The sequence below is a fragment of the Theropithecus gelada genome, chromosome 9 (genome assembly GCF_003255815.1).
Source record: "Theropithecus gelada isolate Dixy chromosome 9, Tgel_1.0, whole genome shotgun sequence".
Classification (NCBI taxonomy): Eukaryota; Metazoa; Chordata; class Mammalia; order Primates; family Cercopithecidae; genus Theropithecus; species Theropithecus gelada.
Genome location: NC_037677.1, coordinates 58,927,225 through 58,955,022, shown reverse-complemented (window position 1 = coordinate 58,955,022; position 27,798 = coordinate 58,927,225). Strand labels below are relative to the sequence as shown.

Genomic DNA, 27,798 nt, shown 5'->3' with positions numbered 1-27,798 from the left:
GGTCCTCCCTGTCCCCAGCACACATGGGGAAGTTGAACAAGATGGTTTGGAAGAAGTCGAGCTTTGGTTTAACTGTCCCTTATCTGGAGTCCTAGGCCAGGGCTATGTTGTGCCTCTCCCCTCTGTCCCCAGTGCCTCTGCTGGCCAGGTGAGTCGGGCCCTACAGTTCCCTGCCATCTCCCTCACTGTCCTGGCACTGGGCCTGTCGCCTCTGCTGCACCAGCTGCTTGTCCAGCTCCCGGAGCTGCTTCAGAAAGCCCCGGTTGGGGAGGACGCAGCGGTTCTTGGCTACTTGCTGGATGGCGTCCACCAGGGTCATGTCCTTGTGGATCATCAGGTAGGCCAGGACCAGGGTGGCTGACCGGCTGCGGCCCATGACACAGTGAACCAGGATCTTACCTGCAGAAGAAGCGGGGAGGAGAAAACCCACACTGAGGGGCAGGCGTTGGAGGCACAGGTAGGGCCCACTCCCATCCTGACTGTCACCCTCTCGCCCACAGCAAGTGACTCAGCATTGTGCCCCACAGCTGCCTCTGTAGAACAGTGTCTTCTTCATAGGGTTGTTGAGAAGGCAAATAACCCTGTAAATAACTCGATTTTAGCACAATTTGTGCTAATGAATGGCTGCTGAGCTCCTACAGTGTGGCCGGGCTGCCTTTCCCCTGAGCACCGTGGCCAGAAAGCAAGCACCCACTTCTTGATTGCTGTTTCGGATCTCAGGGAGGCTGGTCCCAGGTTCTCCCGGGCATGACCGTGCTCCTGGGGTGTGAACGTGTCCAGCTGGATGAATGTCTACCCCTGGCATTCAAATCCCACAGATCTTTCCGGAGGCTGCCGGGCCCCTGGCCAGCCCTGCTGATAACCAAAGCGTTTCTTCCTCTCCCAGAAAACAGGGTAATTCTTTCTGTCATGACTCAATACTTGAAACAGATGAAAGCTGTAGTTCATTAAGCCTTTTGGGGGCCTCAAGTCTGTTAAGTGGCAGGGGGAAGGGGAGAAAGAGTTGGAAGGGAGAGGGAGGGGGGAGGAAAGGGGGAAGTGGAGGGGGTGGGAGGAAAGGGGGAAGTGGAAAGAGCGGGAGAGAAAGGGGAAGAGGAGGGACAGAGGAAACTCAGCTCGGGTAGGAGCTCCAAGAGCTGAATTTTGTTTCCAAGACTAGGGCATGAGGCCGCGCGCGGTGGCTCACACCAGTAATCCCAGCACTTTGGGAGGCCGAGGTGGGCGGATCACCTGAGGTTGGGAGTTCAAGCTGGGTGAACGCACATCTGTTACCATTGGAGGAGTCAGCCCCATTGAGAAGAATCAAGGTCCAGGCAACACTTTTGTTCCTTCTTGTGGTCAGATTAGCTGAGACCCATCATGCCAGAGCACATCTCTCACAGTCACAGGGGCCAGCACTATACCTGCGTTGGGCTTTTATTTCCCAACTTCTGTCAGAGCTCCAAGGGTCCCCCTGGCCAGAGCACACAGTGGGAGAGATCAGCACCCCTCTCATGCTTGGAGATACTTTTCTTCATGACTACAGTCAGAGCCCTTGAGGTGTGCCTGACCAGAGTTCATCTTTAGGAATAGCAGCAGCTAGTGCATACCTATGCTTGCAGGTCCTTATGTTCTCACAATCAGAGCACCTGGAGCCCATGTGGTTAAAGCCTGGCCAACATGGCAAAACCCCGTCTCTACACAAAAATTAGCCAGTCGTGGTGGTGCACCTGTAGTCCCAGCTACTCGGGAGGCTGAGGCAGGAGAATTGCTTGAACCCAGGAGTTAGAGGTTGCAGTGAGCCGAGACTGCGCCACTACACTCCAGCCTGGGTGACAGAGCAAGACCCCATCTCCAGAAAAGAAAACCCAAATCCAGAATCTCTACTGCTCCTCAACTGCGTGCTTTTAGAAGTGACTGGAAGGTAGGCCTCTGTCACGAAAATCAGACATGGGCTAAGGCTGTTACCCTGCACCATGGCCCGCCCCCAGCCAGGTGTGCTCCTTGCTAAGCAGACTCCTTCCTTGCTTTCAGGAGATGCTCTCTGCCCACCTCCCATGCACTATCTGGGAACCTGCCTTTCTTATCAACTTGCAAAGAAATTCTGGTAGAGCCCTTACTTCTTCCCAAGAGGTTCTAGGTGTGTGGAAGTTCTGAGAAAAAAAGGTGCAAGGTGTATTATGAACTGCTGGGGCTGGAGGGAGATAGGGCAGGAGACCCTTAAACAGTGAAAATTGGCCGGGCGTGGTGGCTCACGCCTCCAATCCCAGCACTTTGGGACACCAAGGCGGGTGGATCACTTGAGGTCAGGAATTGGAGACCAGCCTGGCCAACATGGTGAAACCCCATCTCTACTAAAAAATACAAAAATTCACCAGGTGTGGTGGTGAGCACCTCCCAGCTACTCGGGAGGCTGAGACAGGAGAATCATATGAACCCAGGAGGTGGAGGTTGCAGTGAGTGGAGATCACGCCACTGCACTCCAGCCTGGGTGACAGAGCAAGACTCCATCTCAAAAAACAAATACAAAAACAAAACAGTGAAAATCTGGTCTGGTTAAAGCTTATTAGAAGCACCAGAGAATCAACCTCCTGCTTGAAAGCAGGCTTCATTTATTTATTCATACCTCCCTTATCCATAATAGATTTTTTTTTTTTTTTTTTGAGATGGAGTTTCGCTCTGTCCCCCAGGCTGGAGTACAGTGGCCGGATCTCAGCTCACTGCAAGCTCTGCCTCCCGGGTTCACGCCACTCTCCTGCCTCAGCCTCCCGAGTAGCTGGGACTACAGGCGCCCGCCACCACGCCCAGCTAGTTTTTTGTATTTTTTAGTAGAGACGGGGTTTCACCGGGTTAGCCAGGATGGTCTCGATCTCCTGACCTCGTGATCCACCCATCTCGGCCTCCCAAAGTGCTGGGATTACAGGCTTGAGCCACTGCGCCCGGCCTCATAATAGATTTTAAGATGCCTTCAAAAGCAGACTACGGACTGTTTAAGAACAAGAAAGAGCAGACAAAAGGAGAGCATGATACTAAAGCGCCTCATGGCATTTGCCCTGGAGTTTCTTAGAAGACTTCATTAAACTAAAACCACACTAATTCACCTCAGAGGATGCCGCATCGGGGCAGTTAAGGCAACCCAAGTGGGGTTCCTGTGACAGTATTTTGTGAGGACTTATTTTTCTGATGAAGAGTGACAAGTTCAGTTTTTTCAGATCCTATAACCAGCTGGCATGCCTCGCCCTCTGTGATATTTGGTGACCTCTTATACAGCAAAGTCACCAGGTGCTCAAAATAAGGGCAGAGGACTCTTCTGTGAGGCCTCGGTGACAGAAGGAATCCCCGCTGGTAGGCAGGTGTCCTGATGGCGCTGCCTCTGATTAGCTCTGTGACCCTGGGCACCTCACTTGGCTTCTCTGGGCCTCTGTTTGCCCAGCTGTCGGGGCAGGACCAGGGACTAGATTATCTCCGAGGTATTTTAAGAGTGACTGAGGTTGCCTGGGGAGTTCTTTCTAAAGGGTCAAGTCAGGGTAGGGATGGGGTGGGAGAGGGCCCCAGGGGCTGATTACAGCCACAGTACAGCTCCACAAGGAATGCTTTTCAAAAAGGGTGAAAGAGACTGGCTGTGAGAAGCCAGGTGGGGGGAATGGTGTACACTTGGCTAAAACCAGTCAATGAGAACGAAGAACATAGACAAGAGGAAGCAAAGAGTGATGCCTTGCTTTTCGGCCAGACTATCTATCCACACCTCCTACATAGAGTGTAAGAAACATACAAGTGGGTCTGGCACTAAAATGCCAAGCAGTGTCCCTTGGTTTTCCCTTGGTTCCGGCACTAAAATGCCAAGCAGTGTCCCTTGGTTTTCCCTTGGGTCTGGCACTAAAATGCTAAGCAGTGTCCCTTGCCTAGACACAACTGGGCCATCCATTGCATGTGGCAGGTGGGCTGAGCACCTGCCATCCAGTGGGTATGAAGTCTATGGTATTGCTGCTCCTAAGCTAGCGGCCATTTTGTTTGGTTGCTGTGACCACTCACGGCACAGGTTACAACCTGATGGCCACTGGGTTGCTTTAGTTTGTCCTTTGCAGCATTTTAAGAAATTTCAATCTGTTGCCAAGACCTAAAAATCAAGGGATTTTATAGTAAAATCCAGATTGGAGACTTCTGAAAAGTCAGATCTCCCACATTTGCACTGACTCTCATAAGACAAGCATTAGCTGAGGCTGAGTGGTAGGTGCCCCTATGAAGGGGGTACAGGGCTCTCTGCTTAGCCACAAGTGCCCCCTACCCACACCTCTGTGCTGTACATGCAGCCAGCTTCATTTGTTTACACTCTGCATGGTTCTGCAGGGTAAGCATTTGAGCCCTGACTTGAATTCTTTAGACATGTCAGTGCAAAGGCGCTGAGAGCAGAGCCTACCCTGCCATCTCCAGTGGGGTCATGTCCTGCTCCCCATCTCTAGCCACCCGGTTGAGTCCCGGCACCCCTATCCATTCATTCTACCCCCCTCAAAGTCTCTGATCCTAGTATCTACTCTCCTCCCTTGGCCCTTCATTTGCTAGGTGCCACCTGGTCTAACAGTCATGATCCACAGCAGCCTGACACCTCCTCACAATTTTCTGTCATCTGCCTAGGCCTAAGCTTCAACTTGAGACCCTGATTCTTTCTGGATTTGGCAGTGCGGGCAGACCCTAAAATTGAGTCCCAGGAACCTAAAACAAGCTTTCATGTGAGTATATCTTACAGTTCAAAGTTGGAATGTCTTTTTTTATTTTCTTTGAGGATTGGAAACTTTACGATGATGATGTGCACATGCTGGCGTGGTTATATGCTTCACGGTATATGACCATGCTTTATCAAATACATCCGAGAGCCTGCTGTCCGCCAGGTTCTATGCTAAGCACTTTATGTGCATTACTGCTGATCCTCATTATAACCTCTGAAGGTAAATATTTTTATCACCGGATGGAGAAACCAAGGCTCAGAGAAATCACATCGTTAGTAAATTGTGTGTCAGAAATGTAAACCCGGCCCTGTGTTCTCCGAAGCCTGCCAGGCCCTTTCCATGAAGGGTAAGGTCTAAAACATAGTAATGGCAAGTGAGTGCATTAAACAGAAACGGAAGGATTAGGTTGTTGCAGCCTTTGTTTTTTTCATGTCAAATATGTTTTCAGTTAACTTCAAATACTATGAGACAAATTTTACCTTGTGGTGATGACTCAGTTCAGTTGCTTTTCTGATCCTACTTGGAAACCCAGAATGTACACAGCACAAAAGATGGTTCATAAATAGACTCATAAAAGGAAGGCCTGGAAATGAGGCATCTTCTAATACAAGCATGTTAGCTCTAAGAGTTTTTTTCATTGTGACATTGCTTTCTGAGCCAAAATAATGACAAACTGTTGGTGGCTATGGTTGGCTGTGGGGCCAGGGCCACCTTGGGATGTCCATTAAAGTCTGATACTGTCCAGCAGACCTGGCCTAGGCCCAGCCCCAGGTTGCAAGTTCCTGCAGCAGACAGTTTGGTCAGTCACTGAGACCTGACCTCTTGTGGCAAGAAAGGCTTTCAGTAACCGGATACCCTGAATTATGTGATGGCTCCACAAAGGGGTGTGTGACACATTGGCCTGAAGTCAGAGCACAGATTAGGGAGCTGAAGTCCCTCTGGCCTCTGTGGAATGCCACTAAAGTACACCCTGCAGCAATAACTGTATATTGTCTTACCCCCGATGCGTCCCTAAGCTGTGCCCTTCTCTCCAAGATAGCCTTGTAGTCTTTGCTGGATTAGGGTAGCCAGCAGTGCATTCTGAGCACAAAGACTAGCACTGTGATTTAAAAGATGGATAATTAACGCTGGGAAAACTTCGAAGCTGGAAGTGCAAAACCCAAATTATACCTCAAATGCAGTGTGCCAGTAAAGCTCAGCTTGTCAGCTTTCTACCGGAGGCCTCACTAGGTTAAGTGTAAATGGGGACATGGCGGCTAGAAGGCGGGCTGTGAAATTGGATGGTGGGCAGGAGAATTTAAGGTCTCTCCATGGATTCCCACTCAAGTCAGCTCCCTGAGGGTTTTCCGGCATCAAAGCCCTTGGCTACTGGTTGGGTTCAGGCCCAGGCACAATTACTGTCTCCGGCCGTAGTCCCAGCTTTGAGAGCTCCCAGACCGCCTCCGCCTTTTGAAGGACGGCAAATGTCCTTTAACAAAGACTCCGACCAAAAGGCCTTTTTTTTTACGCCCTATTTCCATTCCCCAGAGCTGCAATCAAGGTCCGAACCCCGCCAGCAGCACGCTCGGTGGTGCAGGTCCTTACACTTTCACAGCTTCCAGGGGCTCAGACCTTTACCGTAGGCCACAAGCAGCCCCAGGGGCCTAGCTTTGCGACAGACAACGATTTCGCACGCGTTCATCCCGCTTCCGTCCTGGGCCTCGGGCGGGGAGACCTTGGGCTAAGGGCGGAGCCTAGGCTAGGGGTGGAGCCTTGGCGGGGCGGGGAAAGGGGCGGGGCCTAGACTACAAGCGGGGCAGATCCGGGCGGGGCGGGGCAGATCCGGGCGGGGCAGATCCGGGCGGGGCAGATCGGGGCGGGGCGGGGAGGGGCGGGGCCGGGCCGCGGGTCTCTTACTGTGATCGTCGCGCAGCGCTCTGTCGATGAAGGCGGCCGCCGGATGGAAGAAGACACTGAGGTCGAAGGTGGGCAGGTCGTCGGCCTCCACGCCGTGGTACTGGATGTCCATGTCACGGTAGTAGTCGGGCCCGGTGTCCACGTTCCAGCGGCCGTGGGCCGCGTTCAGCACGTGCGTGAACCCCGCCTTCTGCAGCCGGTAGCGGTCCAGCGCCGTCGCCCTGGGCGCAGGGGAGAGAAATCTGTGGGCGCGCGGCGCCCTGCCCCGGGTCCGGGAAACTCAGGGGCTGCCCACGCTTTCTGCCGTGGATTCCAGTTCCCAGAATAAGGACTAGTTATTGCAAATGAAGTCCCAAAGCTCTGCTCTTACCCAGTCCCCTACGCCACCTGCACTGTTTTGTTATTCTGGCTCGGTTGTCTCAAGAAAGGACAGGGTGTAGGCTGGGGTAGGCGAGCTGAGCTATTCGTTCGTCCATTCGTTCTTTCATCATTCACTATACACAGTGGAGCCTGGTGCTGGACTCTACGGTGGTCGCAGATCTGGACCTGCCAAATTGCCTGAAAGCCCTCCAAAATAACCTGTTCATCAGGGCTGCCTTCACCCAGCCTCTCCTCTGAACCTGCCGTATGTTTTTAGGGTTTGGAGATGGAGGCTCAACTGAATGGTTTAAAGCAAGGCCTTCCATGAGAGGATTGGGTTGGGATTGAGCAAAGTTCACAAATTCACGTTGGCACGATGTGAACGGGAAGGTGTTGCTTTGGGGAGCTGGGAGCTGTTGCCCAGCTGGGCAGAGCATTGTTCTGAGAAGGAGGGCATTTCGAGCCATCTATTGTTTGAATTGATTGCAGGGAAGTTCTTGAAGCCAGCGGTGAAGTTATTTAATGGGCTACAGCTTTATCTTTCTAGGCAAGAATTTCCAGGAACAGTAAATTTAGTCCTCTTGAAGTAGATGGCTCTGGAGTATGACTCGACCAGAAGGCAGCATGGTGGGGCCGGGGTGGAGATGGGCTGACAGAGGAAACATGGGTTCTTCCTGCCTGTGGGGTGGGGCAGGGAGGGACCTGTGTCACTACAAGTGTCAACATTTGGTGATGGAGGGGAAGAAGGAGGCAAGCACGGGCCAAGCCAAGGAAACAGCACCATCTAAGGTATGGAGCCTGGGGACAACGAAGGCCTTTCAGGAAGCATTGTCTATTTCCTGTAATCAATTATCCATCCCCAAATAATGATTTGCAATCTATTTGCACTGTGCTGGGTGCTGATGGTAAAGAAGTGAACAGAGGCTGAGCATAATGGCTCACGCCTGTAATCCCAGCACTTTGGGAGGCCGAGGCAGGCAAATCATGTGAGGTCAGGAGTTGGAGACCAGCCTGGCCAACATGGCAAAACCCTGTCTCTACTAATAATACGAAAAAAAAAAAAAAAATAGCCGGGCGTGGTGGCGCGTGCCTGCAGTCCTAGCTACTTGGGAGGCTGAGGCACAAGAATTGCTTGAACCCAGGAGGTGGAGGTTGTGGTGAGCCGAGACCACGCCACTGCACTCCAGCCTGGGCGACAGAGTGATACTGTGTCTCAAAAAACAAAAGAAGTGAATAGGTTAGTGAAGGTCCCTTAGGAAGGTCAGATACTAATGGGGGTAGGAATAAACAACAAGTAAAGATAATTTTAGAGAGCAGTGAGAGCTGTCCGAAGGACCTAAAACTTCATGACATGATACAGAATGACCGTGGTCCTGCTTCAGGCAAGGTGGTCGGGAAAGGCCACTGTGGGGAAGTGGTGTTTAAGCCAAGACTGAGGGTGAGAAGGTTGAGGATGAGTTGGAGAGAAAGTGTTTCATCCAGGCAGAGGGAACAAGTGCTGAGAACAGAAAGGAAGCCAGTGGCTGAAGTGGCAAGGGGAATAGTGGTACAGAAGTTTGGAAAGGTAGAGGGACTGGATCGTGGTGGGCCCTGCCCGCCATAGGAAGGAGTTTGAGTATTATTGCAAGTGTGGCGGAAGTCTGCTAGAGGATTTTAAGAAAGAAGTAAGCATTTTTTACTTTTTTAAAGATCAATCTGGCCAGACAAGGTGGCTCACACCTGTAATCCCAGCACTTTGGGGAGGCCAAAGCGGGAGGGTGGCCTGAGACCAGGAGTTCAAGACCAGCTTGGGCAACGTCATGAAACCCCATCTCTACAAAATATAAAGAAAAAAATAGCTGGGCATGCTGGCATGTGCCTGTAGTCCCAGCTACTGGGGAGGCTGAAGTGGGAGGATCACCTGAGCTCAGGGAGGTTGAGGCTGTAGTGAGCTGTGATTGCACCACTGCACTCAGTCTGGGCAGAAGAGAGAGACTGTCTAAAAAAAAAAAGAAAAGAAAGAAAAAGAAAAATCAATCTGGCTGATGTGTGGGGATGCTGGATGTTGGGATCTGTGTTTGGGAGTCAAGGAGAGCTTTAGAGAGTGTTTAAAGAGAAGTGATACAACCTGGGTTTAAGAAGACATCTCCCTCAATTGCGTGAAGACCAGTACTTCAGCTCAGGGAAGACGTGACAAGGGTCTGGAGCCGTACCAGTAAGAGGGTAAAAGTGGCATTGCACTCCAGCTGAGGGCTCATCTCAAGGCCACTGGTAAAAGTATGTGGACAGAAGTGACCATGTTAGATGCTAGCAGGGACCAACACCCTGGGCCAGGAGGAAGCCTCACACCAGAAATACATGCCATGGCCCCTCGGCCAAGGGCGCGCTCGTCTTTCACTGGTTTCCTGGAGCTTTTTATCTGGCATGAGAACCACGATGGTGTCCAGTGTTTGGGAACGGAACTGAGCATTTGGAAACATTTGCAGACAGCTCATCGGAACTGTGGCATGGGGAGGTGGGGAGTCCCACTGAGCCCCCCTCCACTTGGCTCTTGGTGTGGCCATTCTGACTGTGGGACACATTGTGCTTTCCGTTTTTCCTCAGAAAGGTCTGCTTTTCATTTTTCGTCTTGCCCCAAAGTATGTATACAACAAACATTATGCTTTGGGGATGTAGCTCTGCGCCCAATTAAAGCCGCCACTAATGTGGTCCATCTTGCTGAATAGCAATCAACCTCACTTTGAGGTTGAGCTCAGTGGAAAAATTAAAATTAACTCTCCTTGACAGGAAGCTCCTACCCACCGTGAAGACTGTTCTCTCTGGGTTCAGTAACTGGCCTTCAACATAATCAAGTGGCAGTTTGAATGAATAACAGTTTGCACTTTGCCACTTTTGGGGAGTGGGGTAGATATGCAACAAGACTCATTGCCTGACACCTCCATATCCACCGAATCAGGCTGATGTTGGCTGTGCCTGAGGGAGAGAAAGAGGCTCGTGAGGACTCCAAGACCTGGTGGGTATTTGAGGCCCACCACAAGTTTTCAGGGTCTTGGCTCCTTGGATGGGAAGGGGAGCCGGTATCCTCACACATCACTCTGGGGACTCCCCCCAGCTTCGTTCACTAGAGTTCAGTTGAGGGCTTGAAAGAGCATCCACAGCAGAATGGGAATCTGCAAATAAACGGAGTGCCTCTTACACAGATGCTGTGGGGGAGGCAGAGCCATCATCACAGACACCCATCGTCCAATCCCCAGCTGGGACAGACACCCAGCTCAGCAATTACTGGGAGTGGGGCAGGCTCAGAGGGTGGTGTCTGACACTAGATTGCTTTGGTTTTGTTTTTAAATTTCAGGGCCAGATACATTATCTGCTCACATATGTTGAAAAGAGACTAAGAAACACAGGGGCATTTTGAGGTGATGGGCATGGAGAAAAGGCCATGTGCCCCACTCCTGGGTCCACATAAATGCCTCTGCTGAGGGAGAAAAGACTTCAGAAAGAAAAACAGATTTAGGAATGTAATTCCAGAATCTAGATGACACAGGAGCTTTCGTTTCTCGTTAGGCATAATCCTAGATGTGATCAGTCTGTTCAATTTTTATATAATATGTCATCTCATGACAAAAATAACAAATGCTCAATGTAGAATGCAGAAAACATACTCCCCCCTCCAAAAAAATCACCTGTATTTCTACTCCCCTGGAGATAAAGGCTATTGTTAGCTTTTGATGTAGGAACCTCCCATTGTTCCTCTATGCATAGATTTGCATATTTTATAGAGAGTGGGTTTTTTTTTGGTACAATACTATATATAAAGTTTCAAAACCTTTGACATGGTGATATATTGTAAACATCTTCCTATGGCAACATACAAGACTTCAATAACTGCATGCTATTTCATTATATAGGTAAGTCCCAATTTTTTCTTACCAAACATTTTGCTGTGTGTCTTTGGGCACTCCTCTGATTATGTTCATAGGAGACATTTTTAAAAGTGAAATTGCTAGGTCAACAGATATGGCCATTTTAAAATACATTTGATACTTGTTACTAAATTACCCTACAGAAAACTTGCTAAAATTTGCAGTCCATATACTTCGTCAATTTCATAGACAAAAGAAAAATGGTGTCTTGTTTTCACGGATTCATTTTAGCAATGAGGGACTTTGTTTACACATTTGTTGGACTCATGCAGTTTACTTTTCTTTTTCTTTTTTTTTTTTTTTAAACATTTTTTGACTCTTTCCAGTTCATTGGAATCGTGTAGTTTACTTTTTTTTTTTTTTTTTTTTTTTTTACGGGGTTTTTTTTTTTTTTCCCGGCTGGGGTACAGTGGTGCCATCTCGGCTCACTGCTCACTGCAACCTCCGCCTCCCAGGTTCAAGCAATTCTCCTGCCTCAGCCTCCTGAGTAGCTGAGATTACAGGCACGTGCCACCATGCATGGGTAATTTTTGTATGAGACAGGGTAACACCATGTTGGCCAGGCTGGTCTTGAACTCCAGACCTCAGGTGATCCACCTGCCTTGGCCTCCCAAAGTGCTGGGATTACAAGCGTGAGCCACCATGCCTGGCCTATGCAGTTTACTTTTGAAGAACACCATCAGTCATATTCCCGTTTTGACTCACTTCTCTTGAACTCTTCTCCCTTCCTGTGAACTTCCAGCCTAGCTCTGGATTTGGACTCCGGATTGGAGGAGGGCTGAAGAAACGACTTCCTTCTTGCATGGCCCAATTTCCTCAGCTAAGCCCTTCCCTCCCTGCCTGCTTCTCTGGCCTGGCCCAGATACCTGCCAGCCCCTCTGGAGTTGTTCCCAGGAAGCTTGCTTCAAAGCCCCACCCCAGAGGAATGACAGATAAGCTGCCTCTCCGTGAGGCGGTCTTCTTGGGCAGTGCTCCCGACGTTTCACTTGTTCAGATCCCTTGTCACTCTCCTGTTGTCAGCCTAAATACCTCAGCCTCTGCTGGCAAGCCCATTTTCCCAGGCGTGTGCCCTTGCACAGAAGGGAGGAGGCACAAGCCCTGAATATATGTGTCTGTACAAACCCCCTGCAGCTTCCTTCAGGCAGCAGCAGGCTGCTCCCATGTTACACAGACTCTACATTGGGCATTGAAGGAAGTGCCCTCATGATCGGAATGGTTCCCCACACTCTGACGTCTGCGGAGAATCCGCACATTTCCCACACCTGATTATGGATTTCTGTTTGCTGGCAGGCTGTACCTTGCCATCTCGCACCTTATTTTTTTGGTAGGGTGTGACACTGTCATGGTCACACATCATTTCATGGGTGTGGCCTTGATGGTGACCTTCCCCAATGGAGTCTTTTGTTTTTGAGACGGAGTTTTGCTCTTGTTGTCCGGGCTGGAGTGCAATGGTGTGATCTCTGCTCACTGCAGCCTCTGCCTCCTGGGTTCAAGTGATTATCTTAGCTCAGTCTCCCGAGTAGCTGGGATTACAGGTGCCCGCCACCACACCTGGCTAATTTTTTGTATTTTTAGTAGAGACAGGGTTTCACCATATTGGCCAGGCTGGTCTCAAATTCCTGACTTCAGATGATCCACCTGCCTCCGTCTCCCAAACCCAGTGGAGTCTTAACTGTGCAGTCTTGAGTGTGCCCGTTCCTTGCAAGTGGACTTTAAAACAGTGGGCACATTTCTGGCATCTGATCTTTGTTAGTTCACCTGATGGGAAAGTGAAATGAACTGGCCTTCCTGTGTCTTGGGTGTTCTTGTTACTTGCTGATGGTGAAGCTCCTCCGTGTTGAGGCACCTGAGAAAACACAGGGCCGACAGCTGAAACTGACTTGTGAACTGAGGCGGCAGAACCACTGGGAGCCTGCGTTTTCTTTGTTTGCTAAACAGCACCGATTACACTGGCAGTACTTTCCTTGTGAGAGTCTTGTGAAGTTGAATGATGCGCCATTGAAGCTTCTTTGAGAGGTTAAAAGATGACTCCAGGGGGAAAAGGCAGTGGAAAGATGTATGTCAGAATGTGCTTATCCCATGACAAAATATGGTAATGGGATTATATGTAATTTAAATTTTCTTGGTTTTGTCTTTCTACATTTTGTACATTTTCAGTAATGAGCCAGTCATATATTCATTTACTATGTAAATGTATAGCATGATGTGTATTGTTATTTCCTTAGTTCTCAGGAGAGACCATTGTAGAGGCATAAGGTGGCCTCGGGGTTTTTAACTCCTGCTGGAAATCTCCTGTCTGCCCCACTCTCTCAAACTGTCTTCCTCCAAGGATGGAGGTGAAGAGAAGAGAATACCCAGGAGGCCTGGTTTTGAGAAATGATGTGGTGTGAGTAATTGGGCTTGGCATTTGCCTAACCATGCAAGGAGATGGTTTATGTTGCTTGAGGCCTTGACTGCTAAGCCATTTTCTGGCAATGAGAAGGCCAGGCCAGGCCAAGGCCTCAGGCTTCTCTCCCCGACCGTCTTGCCCGTGACCGCTGCCCAGCTATGCCTCAGTGGCCTTCAGTAGTTGGAAGTCCTAGTTATTTCAGGTAATGCCCAGCATGTTAAATTGGCAACCTTAACTGTGTTTTGCTGCATCCTAAACTGGCCACCCACACCTTGAAGAAGCAGGTTAATTTCATACCTGCTCGGTGCCTTAAGGCAGAATTGGTTCCTCCTTTTCAGGGAGAAGGAGCTGTCTCAGCTGACTGACTTGTCTTCACTTCACTTCCCAGGCTCTCGAGGCCAGGTCAGCCCTGGGGATGCCTCTGGCTTCTGAGGCTGTGAGTCCGGTCAGAAGCAGAAAAGCAGAAAGAACAAGACAGAGGGTTCCCTGGAAAGCCACCTTGGGCTGGGTGGGTGGGACAGGCCGCAGGCCTTGGCAGGAATCTGACCCCAAATGCTGGACCTTAGAGGCAACTGTAGTTTAAGCAAAAACAAGGAGCTCCTGAGGGCCCCCACCATTCCATGAACAGCGGAAGTTTAACTGCACCCTGGCACTGGCTCTGACACCCGCATGGTGGAGAGGCAAGAGAGATTTCTCAATTATCCTGTTTCAGCCAAGCCTTATCACTGGAGGCTGCCCTGCCTAGGAATTTGCAATCACTTTGACGGTAGCCAGGATATTTCCCCTCCTGCTGACTATAGGGAAAAAAAGGACTGAAAAAAGATTTTGCTAAGCAAATGAAAGATGTGAACGAGATTAAAGTGAGAATATTTAAATTACAGAAACTTAGTGCTTTCGAGCATACTCAAGCATTTTTGAAGCACCCATTTAGGGACTGCTGATTGATAAGAGGTGATGAATTATTCTTATCTCATCATTGACGCCAGTCCCTGGCTCTCTGGAGGGCAACACTTGGTTAACCTAATTTGAATCTAATTTGAATGACTTAAAAGTAATAAAACAAGTGTGTGCTTGAAACTAATAAAGCCTAATTCATTTAATAGGCCATTTCTTAAATAATTTTATTGTAGAGCTGGAAGGGAACCTTTGAAATCATCCTTTATTTTACAAATAAAGAAACTGAGTCCCAGAACAATAAAATGCTTTGCCAAAGGCCACCCATAGTTGGTGGCCACCCACACACAGTGGGGACTGGGACACTCTGCCCAGTCATGCTTGAGCCCTCCACTCCACACTGAGCCTGTGGTTCCACTTGTGGCAGATTCAGACCCCTGTCGAGTTAGAGGAATGAGTAGGGAGTGGGTGGCTACACCTTGTGTGAAGAAGACTTCCCCCAAACCCCAGGAATATCTGCAAGGTGGCCAGCCAGGCCCCACCCCTTCGACCCCTCTGCTGAGCTGGCAGAATGAGCACCCTTCACATCGCAGTCCTGTTTGTGGCCTTGTCTCATCAGGCTGCAGTGGCAGGGCCACCTTTCCCCTCCCCTGGGCTGCTGAGCAATGAGGACTTGGAGTTACCAGGCAGCCCACTTGGTGAATCCCCTTGGGCTAACCTGGGATTGAGAAAATGCTTTAGCAGTTTTGAAACCCACAGGCCCAAGGAGCTTTGATGTGGCTGCCTTCTTAGGCCTTAGGTCACCTCCCTGGAAGGTCTAGGAGGGCAGGCCTTCCTTCCAGCACTCTGCCCTGGGTCATGATAGAATCTCATGGGAGAAATCTGACCCAGGGTTGTTTTCTGTCCCAAGGCTTCTTCCACTAGCATGGGGACCCTGGGTGGAAAGGCACAGTGACTGTTCCTTATCTTCCTCATACACTGTAAGTCGAATTTCCAGAACCTGCCTGATTTGTCATTCAGTGCATGAAGGTACTGGGCACTGTGAGACATGTTTTGTTTGCATTAACGCATATAATCCACATTTTATAGGTGAAGAAATTGAAAATCACAAAGCTTGAGTGACTTGCCCAAGGCCACACAAAAACCAGTATTGGGTCCAGACACTGTGGCTCCAGAGCAGATGCTTAGCCACTCGACCTCTCTCCACAAAAAGGAGCAGGGAAAAGAGTGAGCTTCATCTTAGAGGTACATATGCCCCTCTGCGGGCCCAACAGTCACTGGCCTGGGCTCCAAGGATAGATAGTAGCTTTGGCCGTTGCAGGACATCCAACCTTACTCCTGAGTCCTGACCTCCTTCACTTCCAGAGCCTTGGTACCTTGGTACTGGGCTCAAAAATCTTACGTGCTTTTAGGGAAAGGAAAAACCTAACCAAAATGTAAATATCAAGTTAAAACTGAGGTTTTATGCACGAGGAACCAGCTTGGAGCTTTTGGCTGCTTTGGACAACCCCTGCAAAAAGACCAAGAAACACAGGCAGCCCTGCCGGCTCACAGCCCAGGTTATGGCCTGTGCATGGCTGCACTGGCGGTGGAGCTAACTGCTCTTGCAATAAGCATCTGTGAGTGTCCTTAACCTTGTTAAGTGAGTGTCACAGAAATCAGGGACAAGCACCACGCCATGCTGACTTGAGGCTCCGGCCCCCAGCCGGGAGTGCAAGCCTCACACACCTGTGTGTGCTTGTATTGGGGCTCGATTAGGCAGAGTTGAATTACAAGGGCAGTGACATTTTCCATCTTCTTGGTTGAAAGAAGCAAGTTCAAGGTCAAACATCAAGGAGGAAAGCATATTTTATTGTCTGGCACTTGATTAACTAGAACACGTCGGTTCTGCTCAGATACTCAATGGCTTTCTGAATGAAGTCCCTTGGCTGTCATTTACCCTTCCTCGAGCTGGCCCTGACCTACCGTTCCAGATTTCTTTTTGTGGTTGTTGTTAAGTAACAATAATATTTGCATTTGTCTATTACTTTTTTTTTTTTTTTGAGACGGAGTTTCACTCTGTCACCAGGCTGGAGTGCAATGGCGCGATCTCAGCTCACTGCAACCTCCACCTCCCGGGTTCACGCCATTCTTCCACCATGGCCTCCTGAGTAGCTGGGGTTACAGGCTCCCGCCACCATGCCTGGCTAATTTTTTGTATTTTTAGTAGAGACGGGATTTCACCATGTTAGCCAGGATGGTCTCGATCTCCTGACCTCGTGATCAGCCTCCCAAAGTGCTGGGATTACAGGTGTGAGCCTCCGCACCCGGCCATGCCCAGCTAATTTTTGTGTTTTTAGTAGAGACGGGGCCAGGCTGGTCTCAAACTTGTGACTTCAAGCAATCCACCTGCCTCAGCCTCCCAAAGTGTTGAGATTACAGGCGTGAGCCACCACACCTGGCCAATTATTCTTTAAGTTGAGGAAAAGGTAAAATAACCTGCCCAAAGCCAATGCACCTGACTAGGAGACTGTGCCAGATGGCGTTACTGTTAGAATGTTTGCAGCCCCTCCGGCTGTGCTAGTTATACTTTCCTGCCCGACTGACACAAGGCTTTGGTGTGGACTTGCTTTTGCCAGTGAAATGTGGGCAAAAATGGCAAGTGTCACTTCTAAATCAGCTTATGGTTTGTCAGGTCTCTCTTTTCTCTTTGCTGCAAGGCCAGCAAGATCCCAAATCGGGGCTGCTGTGTCACCCTGGGTCCTAGAGTAAAGTGGCCGGGAATGCAGCGGAGCTGGCCCACCATGGACTGCAGTGGGAGTGAAAAAGAACCTTGCTGTGGCAGGCCGTCAAGATGCTGGGGTGAGCTATTAGACTAGCACAGCTAATCGAAACTGACCACACAGCAGTAGAATTTGGCTTAATCTCAGACCTTCTGAAAGTGTACCACATTCATCCTCTATATTCCAGATGAATCCCCCTGCTTTTCTCACCTCTGTAGCTATTCCCATCCTGCCTCCTCTGCCTGGAATTTCTTTGAAATTCTACCCATCTTCAAAAGTCGAGCCTGGATTCATGTCTTCTGTGATCTCTCTGAGATCCATAATAGCACCAAGCACTTACTGAGCATTTACTATGTGCCAGATACTACTGTAGCATTTGTTTGATTTCATTTAATCTTCACCCCGTGAGATAAGCCCTATTATTGTTGCCATATGAGGTGAAGAGAGGTAAAATAATTTGTCCAAGGTCACACAACTGGTGTGTTGTGTGGCAGAGCCAAGACTCCAGCCCTGTGCTCCTTCCCCTTCAGTACTCACTGCTGTTTCTGTTCCCTGTTACATCTCTGCTCATCTCCATCTTCTGCCTTCCTCAACTCTGAAACAGCTTCTGTACCTGACCATGTTTTGTTTGTTTGTTTTTGAGATGGTGTCTCACTCTGTCACCAGGCTGGAGTGCAGTGGCGCAGTCTCTGCTCACTGCAACCTCCGCCTCCCAGGTTCAAGCAATTCTCCTGCCTCAGCCTCCTGAGTAGCTGGGACTACAGGCAAGCGCCACTATACCCAGCTAATTTCTGTATTTTTAGTAGAGATGGTTTCACCATGTTGGCCAGAATAGTCTCGATCTCTTGACCTTGTGATCTGCCCGCCTCGGCCTCCCAAGGTACTGGGATTACCGGCGTGAGCCACTGCACCCAGCCTGCCCATGTTTTTTTTTTTTTTTTTTTTTTTTGATCTGGGTTTGAGTATAAATTTTACCCCTTTCTGGTGGTGAGAACTTGGGCTGGTCACTTGATTTCTCTGAGCCTCAGTTTCTTTCTTGTTTCCCCCGCAGCTCTAAGCAAGGTGTCCAGTAAACGGTTACTGGCTGACTGAATGAATGAATGAACTCTCTGAGCTGTGACTTGTCCATTTGTAAAATGGGAATAATAATGGTTCCTCCTTTATAGGGTTATTGTGGAGTCTAAATGATGCCTAGCACAAGGCATGACACCTAACACCTAAGAATTCAATACAACTTAGCTACTATTATTATAAGCCATAGGAAACATAAATACAGTATACAATATACAGAGAAAAAGCTTACTTCTCACTATGGGGATTGGGGGAAGCTAGCTTCATGGCAGAAATGACTTGAGTGGACTTTGAAGAATGCATAGGATCCGGACTCGGACATGAGGTGCAGGGAAAGACATTTTAGACAAAGGGAACAGCATAGATAAAGATACAGAGACAGTTTAAGTCTTAAAATCTTAATCTCTCTTTCCTTGGTTGTACCATTTCTAGGGTCAGATCTAAGGAAATAATTCTAAATATAGAAAAAACATTATGTGTAAAGATGTCCACTGCAGCGTTGCTTATAAAAGTGAAAACATGAAAGTAACTGATATGCCCAACAATAGGGAAGTAGTTAAATGAACGCTCTTCTGTTCATCTGGTATATTGTCATGTCTATTATAATTAAATACATAAGAAGTAATAAAAGAAAATGTTTATGAATGATGCTATGTGAGAAATAAGAGAAAATGAATAATCAATATAGTTACAATTATGTAAAAACAAATTCCAAAACCAAAAGTAATATTCGGAAAGTCTAGGAGGAAATATACTACAATATTAATAGGAGTATCTTTGGAGTAATGGCCTTTGGTGGTTGCTTTGGGATATTGAAAGCAATCTTTCTTACATTTATCATTTTTTTATTATCATAGCTAACCTTTACTGAGCACTTCCTATGTACTAGGCAGTGTACTATTTTACACACATTATCCCACTTAATCCATACAGCCCCATGAGGAAGGTTATCTTATTAGCCTCTTACCAACAGGGAAACCGAGACTTCTCTATTTACACAATGAGCATATGTTACTTTTTTTTTTTTTTTTGAGACAGAGTCTCACTCTGTCACCCAGACTAGTGTGCAGTGGCACAGTTACAGCTCACTGTAGCCATGACCTCCTAGGCTCAAGTGATCCTCCCACCTCAGCCCCCCAAGTAGCTGGGACTATAGTTGTGTGCCACCAAGCCCAGATAATTTTTAAAAATTTTTTGTAGAGATGGTGTCTTGCTATATTGCCCAGGCTGGTCGCAAACTCCTGGGCTCAAGCAATCCTCCCACCTTGGCCTCCCAAAGTGATGGGGTTACAGGGGTGAGCCACCATGCCCGGCCTATTACTTTCGTTATAGGAAATATTTACTACATTTAATTAATATTTTGTTATTAAAAGGCTAGAGATGTCAGTCCCTCCTTCTTTTTTTTTTTTTGCTAGTCCAAACACTGTTATGATAAGCATTGTTGCACATATTTTCTCATTATTGCTACTCTTATTTCTGTAAATTACATTTCTTAAAGTGATATTTTGGGTCAAAGTGTATGTGTATCTTTTTTAATTAGAACTAATTTTAGACTTACAGAAAAGTGCAAAAGTCACATGGAGCTTGGTAATAAAAAGGAATAAAATACTGATACAAGTACAATTTGGATGAACCTGGAAAACATTATGCAAAGTAAAAGAAAGCCAAGAACATATTATAATATTCCATTTATACAGAATGTCTGGAAATCAGTAAATCTATAGAAACAGAAAGTAGATTGGTGGTTGCCAGGGCCCGAAGGGCAGGTAGGGAATGGGGAGTGGCTGTTTAGTGGGTTCGGGGTTTCCTTTTGAGGTGATAAAAATGTTCCAAAATTAGAGAGTGGTGATGGTTGCACAACTCTGTAAATATAACAAAACCTCTGAATTGTACACTTTAAAAGGCTGAACTTTATGGTCTATGAATTATTTCTCAATAAAGCCGAATTCAAAGAAGAAAACCTTAGAGTTTCTGTACACCCCTCTCCTTCCTTCCCCTAATGTTCACATCTGAGAAATTGTGGGTAAATTGTGGCACAGCTAACTATGGCACTTACTCATCGCCGATGTAGAGCTTGGGCCAGACCTCGTTGACGTGGGTGTACTGGGGACTGCCCTTCCAGAAGAGCCGCTCCAACTCAAAGGCTCCAGGGGTGCAGTAGTCCTCCTCCTCCCCTTCCTCCTCCACCTTCGGCGACAGCCTCTTGGCAGATGAGTAGGCATTCTTGAGGCTTGTCTTCACTTCTCCGGATGTCATTTTAGAGCTAAGGGATTTTCTCTCCTTTCTGCAGCTGGTTATGAGAGAGAAGCAGGATGGGGGTTAGCAAGGGACACTGAGGCAGGGAATAGGCTTTACAAAAAGAGGTGGGAATAAGCTAATCTTAAAATTTGGCAAGCGTTTCCCCAACCTGCTATGCCCCTGCTTCCTCTTCCCAGGCCACCCAGGTAAACAAGGAAGGCCATGATGACAGTTAAATGACACTTCCCCAATGTTCCAATCTTTCTAGAGTAGGAGAGCTGGGGTCCTTGGATGTGGGCCAAGGCAGGTTTTGGGGCTAAGAAATCCTGCAAGCAGCAGCCAGTCCCTTCCCACCTTTCTTTAGACTTTACTCCTTTGGTGCCTACTTTTTCCTTTATCTGATTGAAACCTACTGGTTTGGGCCATTTTGGACCCAAAATAGGAAGGCCCAGAAGATCCCTGACATTCCAGGTCCATGGCCCTCTCAGCATCTGCAGGGAGCCATCGGCCAGCGGAAAGAGCACATCGCCAAGGCCATACCTGCCCGGGCCTGGGTCTGGGGCACATGCATGTCAGCAGGATTCAGAAGCCTCGAGAGAGGAGGACACGTGGCCACGTGAGAGTTAACCTGTCAGAAGAGCTGAAGGCAGTGCTCATGCCCTCACACTGGGAGCCTGGCCATCATTGCCTTAACTTACCAAAGGGATTGGAAGAGATGCCCCAAGATAGAAAGCTGTGCCTCCAGATTGAAATGTGAATTTGGAGTGCTCGTTAGGCTCTGCCAGTGGAATGCAAGAGAGGACTTTCCATTGTCCCCAAGGAGAGGAATTTGCAGTGGAATTGGACAGCGATTGTTTCCGGAGTTGAGTAACTGATGCACCTATGGTCAGCCTGGGAAGGGAAGTTGTGCTCCTACTCTGAGACTGGAGAGAAGGAGGAAAAGGTGGGAAGACGGAGAACCATAGAGGTGAGTGACTGGGAGGGAGTGCTATTTGTTTATTTATTTGACAAATACTTATATAACACCTATTGTGTGCCAGACACTGTTCCAAGTGCTTGATGATTGTAAATCCATTTAATCTTAACAACACTGAGGTAGGGTTATTCTAATACCCTATCATTAACCCCATTTTACAGATAAAGAGGATCATGAATTGAGGCTCTCTGTAGCACAGGGTCTTAGTGTGATGGGGAGGGAGATGAGGTGCAGTGTGAGCAGGGGCAGGCCCGGGATGCAGAGAATGTAGGAAAGGGTTCATGGCTTCAAAGATCATTAGGAACATATCAAAGGGACTCAGAATACAACTTGAAGAAGCTTCCATTTATCAAAAATGGAACAATTTGAACATGAAAAATAACAATAATTCCAGTGGATCAAAACACATCAAACACTTAAGTCATAATAATACTGAAGGCTGGGCGCGGTGGCTCATGCCTGTAATCCCAGCACTTTGGGAGGCCGAGGCGGGTGGATCACCTGAGGTCAGGAGTTCAAGACCAGCCTGCCCAACATGGTGAAACCTTTTCTCTACTAAAAGTACAAAAAATTAGCCAGGTGTGGTGGTGGGTGCCTGTAATCCCAACTACTCGGGAGGCTGAGGCAGGAGAATCGCTTGAACCTAGGAGGCGGAGGTTGCAGTGAACTGAGATTGCACCACTGCACTCCAGCCTGGGCAACAAGAGTGAAACTCCGTCTCAAAATAATAATACTGAGAACAGGCCAAGTGCAGTGGCTTATGCCTGTAATCTCAGCACTCTGGGAAGCTGAGGTGGGTGGATTGCATGAGCCCAGGAATTCAAGACCAGCCTGAGCAACATGGCAAAACCCATCTCTACAAAAAATGCAAAAATTAGCTGGGTGTGGTGGTGCATGCCTGTAGCCCCAGCTACTCAGGAGGCTGAGGCTGAGGTGGAAGGACCACCTGAGCCCAGGAAGTTGAGGCTATAGTGAACCATGATCATATCACTGTACTCCAGCCTGGGCAACACAGTGAGACCCTATCAGAAAAAAAAAAAACCCAAAACTTAATTATGCACAGTTGGAAGATGTTTGGGAACCAGCTCCTTATTTTGAAGATGGATAGATAAAGGAGAAGAATCTGCATGTATTGCTCCTCTCTTATACAAACTATATACTACTGGCTCAATATGGGAAATTTTCTTTTATAGAAGTATTCCAGATAATGAATAAAGAAGGAAGCACCATTTCACACCACCTGATGAGCTGCTGCATCAAGAGACTGAGCATAAACTGCCAACCACGTACAAATAAGAAGAGATGATCAGACATTATATGCCTTCGTACAGAAGAGCACACCACCATGGCAGGAGTCATCTCACCAAAAAAAAACCTCGGTCTTCTCAGGGTCCTCAGGTCTGTATCTATCAGCCAACTTGCTGGAGATTCCGAGGACAGTAACGTCATACCACAGGGCCTTATCTTTTAGAAAAATATTCTGAAATACTTGTTTCAAAAATAATATAGTTAGAAAATATAAATAATACAATATTGGGGCAGGGTATTGATGTAGGTGTGAATGAGATGGGCTGGCTATGAGTGATGGTGATTGGGGCTGGATGATGGTTATAAAGCAGTTGCTGTTTCTCTTTTTTCCTTTTTTAAAATAGAGATGAGGTCTCGCTATGTTGGCCAGACTGGTCTCGAACTCCTGAGCTCAAGTGATCCTCCCACCTTAGCTTCCCGAAGTGCTGGGATTATAGGAGTGAGCCATCACACCTGGCCAGTTACTGTTTCTCTTCAGGTGTGTTTGAAATTCTCCATGATAGAAATTTAAAAGGAAAGCGTTGACACCACTGATTTGGGGAATTCGATTTTCCCAAGTCCATAGCAGATGACTTAAAGGACCACTAGCTAGCCGTGTGTGTCTGTAGGGATTGTGGGAAGCCAGGATTTGTGACTTCCTCCAACAACTTCCTGCTTCCTGGTGGGGTGTGGAGAGGGCAATGGGCAGCAGAAGGGACCCTCCTGTGGAGTCTCTCAAAGTGTGGTCTGAAGACCACCTCTGTCAGAGTCACCTGGCACTGACCAAAAATACAGATTCCCGGGCTGCACCCTGGACCAGGAGTTGGGGCACAGGCATCTGTATTTTAGTGAGCTCCCAAGTGAGTCTGACACTTAGTAAAGTTTGATAATAATTGTCTGAGATGTGGCTAGAGAGCCAGGGCGCTGCAGAGTCAAGGGAAAGGTAGTGAGGGCGCTTATTCAAAATGCCCCCCGCTGTCCCAGTGGGATGGGAGACCTGGTCTTTAGCCCAGAATGCAGCTGCAGGCTGGGAGGAGAGAGGACTTTGGGACTCCTGAGTGTTGCTTCTCTGTGTAGCCTTGGTGTCTGGCACGTAGGAGGTGCTCAGGAGATATGGGTTGGATGAGGAAGTGGCTTAGTGAATGAATGGAATGAGTGACTGAGGGGTGAAGGAATGATTAAGGGCTGTGAGGCCTGTGCTAGGGGCTCAGCAAGAGCTGCTAAGGCAGGCCTGAGCCTCCAGGCTGATTCGGAGGAGGGTGAAGGTGAGGGGACTGCAGGCGCAGGGCGGGCTGCCCTCCTGCCACGGGTGGTCGTTCAGGCCCAAACTATTCTGGGGCCTGTCTTCTGTGTTTCCAGTCAGGAAGGGAGAAATTATTTCAAGGAGTGGCCAGAAATCTTTCTCACAGAAACGAGCCCAGACCCCTCAGTCCCCTAAGAGCATAAGTAGTTATAGCTCTCCTTGCTTCAGGCCCACAGTGTCTAAAGATCTGAAGCTCAGCCCATCCATGGCACCCACTCTTCTTGTTCGAAGTGAGTAGAAGCTGGGCACCATACACCTAAGGGTGGTGATTTAGGCCATCTTGAACTCTGCCTGCGGTTAATGGAAGCTTCAGAAGAGGTGATTTTCAGGAGACACTGGGGTCAATTCCATTCTGAAACCTCCGTCTGCCTCCTTTGATCACTGAAGCTGACCTCACCCTTGATGAGGCTGTTCTTCCTTCATTACACTGTGGAGGGAACCATACCCGTCTCCATCGCTGTGCTGAAAGCCTCGGCTGGATTTCCAGACAGAAGAGGAAGTGGTGCGGTCTACCCTGAAGAGCTTGGCACGCAGAGTGAGCCCTGGGATCTATTATCCTCCAGCATGCAGATTTGATGGGGAAAGAGAACAAAGTGTGGAACCGTCCAGAAACCACAGACCTGTAATCTTTCCAAATCCTGAAGGCGGCCTGTGTGCACCCTCTCTGCATGGCTCCCAACTCTAATTCTCAGAGAGGCCAAGAGCATCTGTTTCCCAGATCACAGCCAACATGGAAGGGAAGACAAATCTGTTCTGTTTGGTTTCCATAGATTCGACCCAGAGATTAACTGCCAAGGTCTCAATGACACACACAATATCAATCACAGGCTAAATGTCATAATGAGAGCTGGGCAGGCTGTCAAGACAGGCCTCCAGGTTCCTGTTACAGCTTCATATTTAAGGATTTGGTCCCAGGAAATCAAATGCTATCTCTGAGACGACTTGGCCTACATGCAACGGCAGCCTGTCTCCTCCTTAAAAGGTGACAAACTCAGGCTCCTTCAGCGAGGGACCAGGCAGATAACATAGAGGAAGGAAGTGGGTTGGGTGTTAAGAAGTAAATTAAACAAACAAAAACCTGACTGTTGGCTTCAGGCAAGAGACGTTAGGGAGTGGTGGGGAGTGTGGCACACCAGGGAGCATATACCTCCATTAAGGGGGCAGCAGCTTGCCATCCCACGTGGGAATGCAAGCCCAGATTTTCTGATATTTTTATGATTCACATAGATTGTTGTGAGAAATCTATTGATTTTTAAATGTAAGCCCCTGTAGTCAATACTATCCTTGTCCCGTTGCAAGGAAAGCATCTACTACAGGTGCCTACAGGTGCCTCCTCAGCTCAAGTCACTGCAGCAGAAGTGGACAGTTCTTTATACACAAAAGCCTTCCTACCTCAGGTGCCTATTTTCCTCTTGAGGGCATTTTCTAGTCCTTGTGCTGGTCAGGCCTGCAGTGTGCGGAAACATCCCCCAGAAGTTATCGCCAATTAGGGGCAGGAGTTGCCCAGTTCCTCAACCTCCCCACTTCCTCAACCCTGAGTGGGCCACTTTTGAAATATGTCCTGCACAGTCTCCCGGAGGCTGGCCCGTGTGTTGGAGCTCTCCAGTTGCCCACAGTGGGACTCTGCTCGTTCACACATCCTTTACTGGTTCTCCTCCCTCCTGGGTGCTCTGCATGCCACACTGTACTCCCAGGAGCACCTCTCAAATAAACAGCATGCACCCAAACTCTCATCTCAGGGTCTGCTTTTAAAGGAAACTAAACCAAGGTACAGCTAATTTAAAAACATTTAAAGGTGAAAGATACAGTATACATATATCAAAACATCACATTGTATCCCATAAATACATACAATTATTATTTGTCAACTAAAAATAAAAATGTAAGGAGAAAAGAAAAAATAAAGATACCATGATAACAGAAGATGCAAAAGGCCGAGCAGTACTTGACCACTAAGGCCTAGAGTGCCATTTCCTTTCGTGAAAGTGACCTTGCCTTTGAAGAGCTATCAGCACAGGGACTCCTCATTAACTCAGACTCTATTTCAGACCTTTTTTTTTTTTTTTTTTTTTTGAGATAGGGTCTCACTTTGTCACCCAGGCTGGAGTGCAGTGGCACAACTCACTGCAACCTCGAACTCCTGGGCTCCTGGGCTCAATATTCTCTTGCCTCAGCCTCCCAAGTAGCTGAGACCACAGGTTGCACCACCACACCTGGCTAATTATTTTAAAAAGTTTTTTGTAGCCGGGCATGGTGGCTCATGCCTGTAATCCCAGCACTTTGGGAGGCCAAGGTGGGTGGATCACAAAGTCAAGAGATTGAGACTATCCTGGCCAACATGGTGAAACCCCATCTCTACTAAAAATACAAAATTTAGCTGGGTGTGGTGGCGCACACCTGTAGTCCCAGTGACTTGGGAGGCTGAGGCAGGAGAATTGCTTAAACCTGGGAGGCAGAGGTTGCAGTGAGCCAAGATGGCGCCACTGCACTCCAGCCTAGTGACAGAGCGAGACTCCCTCTCAAAAACAAACAACAACAACAAAAAAAGTCTTTTGTAGAGACAGGGTCTTACCATGTTGCCCAAACGGGTCTGGAACTCCTAGGCTCAAGTGATCCTCCTGCCTCAGCCTCATGAAGTGCTGCAATTACAAGCATGAGCCATTGCACCTGGCTTATTTCAGAATTTTCTATTGCAAGCCTTGCATTTGATTCAAGGTTTCCTTTGCCCAAGTACGAAAGGCCTTAATCTGAATTTGAAACTGTAATTTGACACCATTATTTTACTTTATGCATAAAAAAACCCAAACGAGCAAAAAACTTTTTATAGTTTTTTTTTTTTTTTTTAAACTAGAAAAAAATACATCAAAATGTCAATACTATGGGTGACTTTTTCTTCTGTTTCCTAATTTGGGATTCTTTTAATAAATAGTGATATTTTATAATAAATAACCACGTGTATATTTTTAAAGTGTGCTGGCCAAACAGAACAGTCTTGGCAGGAAGCTGCTTGTGACTTCTATTTTGCGATTTCCACCCCATCTCACTTGCTCCTGGGACCTGGCACTGTCACTGGCCCTGACAATCACTAGAGACCCTCAGATCTGCATGTTCCATCCTCCTTGAGCTCCGGTGCCCTCTTTGACAAAAATGGAGCTAAAGCTAGAGGGGCAAAGACACTTTTAAAACAAACCAAAAAAAACCCCAAAAAAACCCTCAAGCTGAACTCTTTTACTTGCTAAGGTGGCAGATGGGAGAAGCGGCCTGGAGAGATGCATAATTCATTTCAGTGGGAAAATTAAAATCTCTAAGTAGAACCCTTGAGGCTGCAGAGATTGGCTAGGGAGCCATGCCTAGGAATGAGAGCATGTGTCAGGAAAGAAGGCTTATCTTTTTTCTTTTTTTTTTTTTTGAGACAGAGTCTCGCTCTGTCGCCCAGGCTGGAGCTCGTGGGTTCAAGCAATTCTCCTGCCTCAGCCTCTGGGGTAGCTAGGATTACAGGTGCCTGCCGCCACATCCAGCTAATTTTTGTATTTTTAGTAAAGATGAAGTTTCACCATGTTGGCCAGGCTGGTCTTGAACTTCTGACTTCAAATGATCCACCCACGTTGGTCTCCCAAATTGCTGGGATTACAGGCATGAGCCACCATGCCCGGCCATCTTAACATTTTAAAGTGCCACATACAGGCTTCTTGCTTAACAAAAAGCACAATTTAAGAATTTTTTTATTTTTCCATAGAGACAAGGCCTCACTCAGTTGCCCAGGCTGTGGTGCAGTGGTTCAATCATGGCTCACTGCAGCCTCAATCTCCCAGGTTCAAGGGATCCTCCCACCTCAGCCTCTTGAGGGGCTAGGACTGCAGGCATGTGCCACCACACCCAGCTAATTTACTATTATTATTATTTATTTTATTTTATTTTATTATTTTTTGTAGCAACTGTCTTGCAATGGTGCCCAGGCCTGTCCCCAACTTCTGGCTTCAAGCGATCCTCCCATTTTGGCCTCATGAAGCACTGGGA

General features: G+C 48.0%; 1 protein-coding gene across 1 annotated transcript; it reads right to left on the bottom strand.

Moving 5' to 3' along the window:
• Positions 1-110: 110 nt before the first annotated feature.
• On the bottom strand, positions 111-20,296 carry DUPD1 (dual specificity phosphatase and pro isomerase domain containing 1). The gene is made up of 3 exons (XM_025397863.1): positions 20,034-20,296; positions 6,600-6,820; positions 111-399 (listed from the first exon to the last, which is right to left on the bottom strand). The coding sequence occupies exons 1-3, from the start codon at positions 20,231-20,233 to the stop codon at positions 161-163; spliced, it is 660 nt and encodes a 219-aa protein (XP_025253648.1). The 5' UTR covers positions 20,234-20,296; the 3' UTR covers positions 111-160.
• Positions 20,297-27,798: the final 7,502 nt, after the last annotated feature.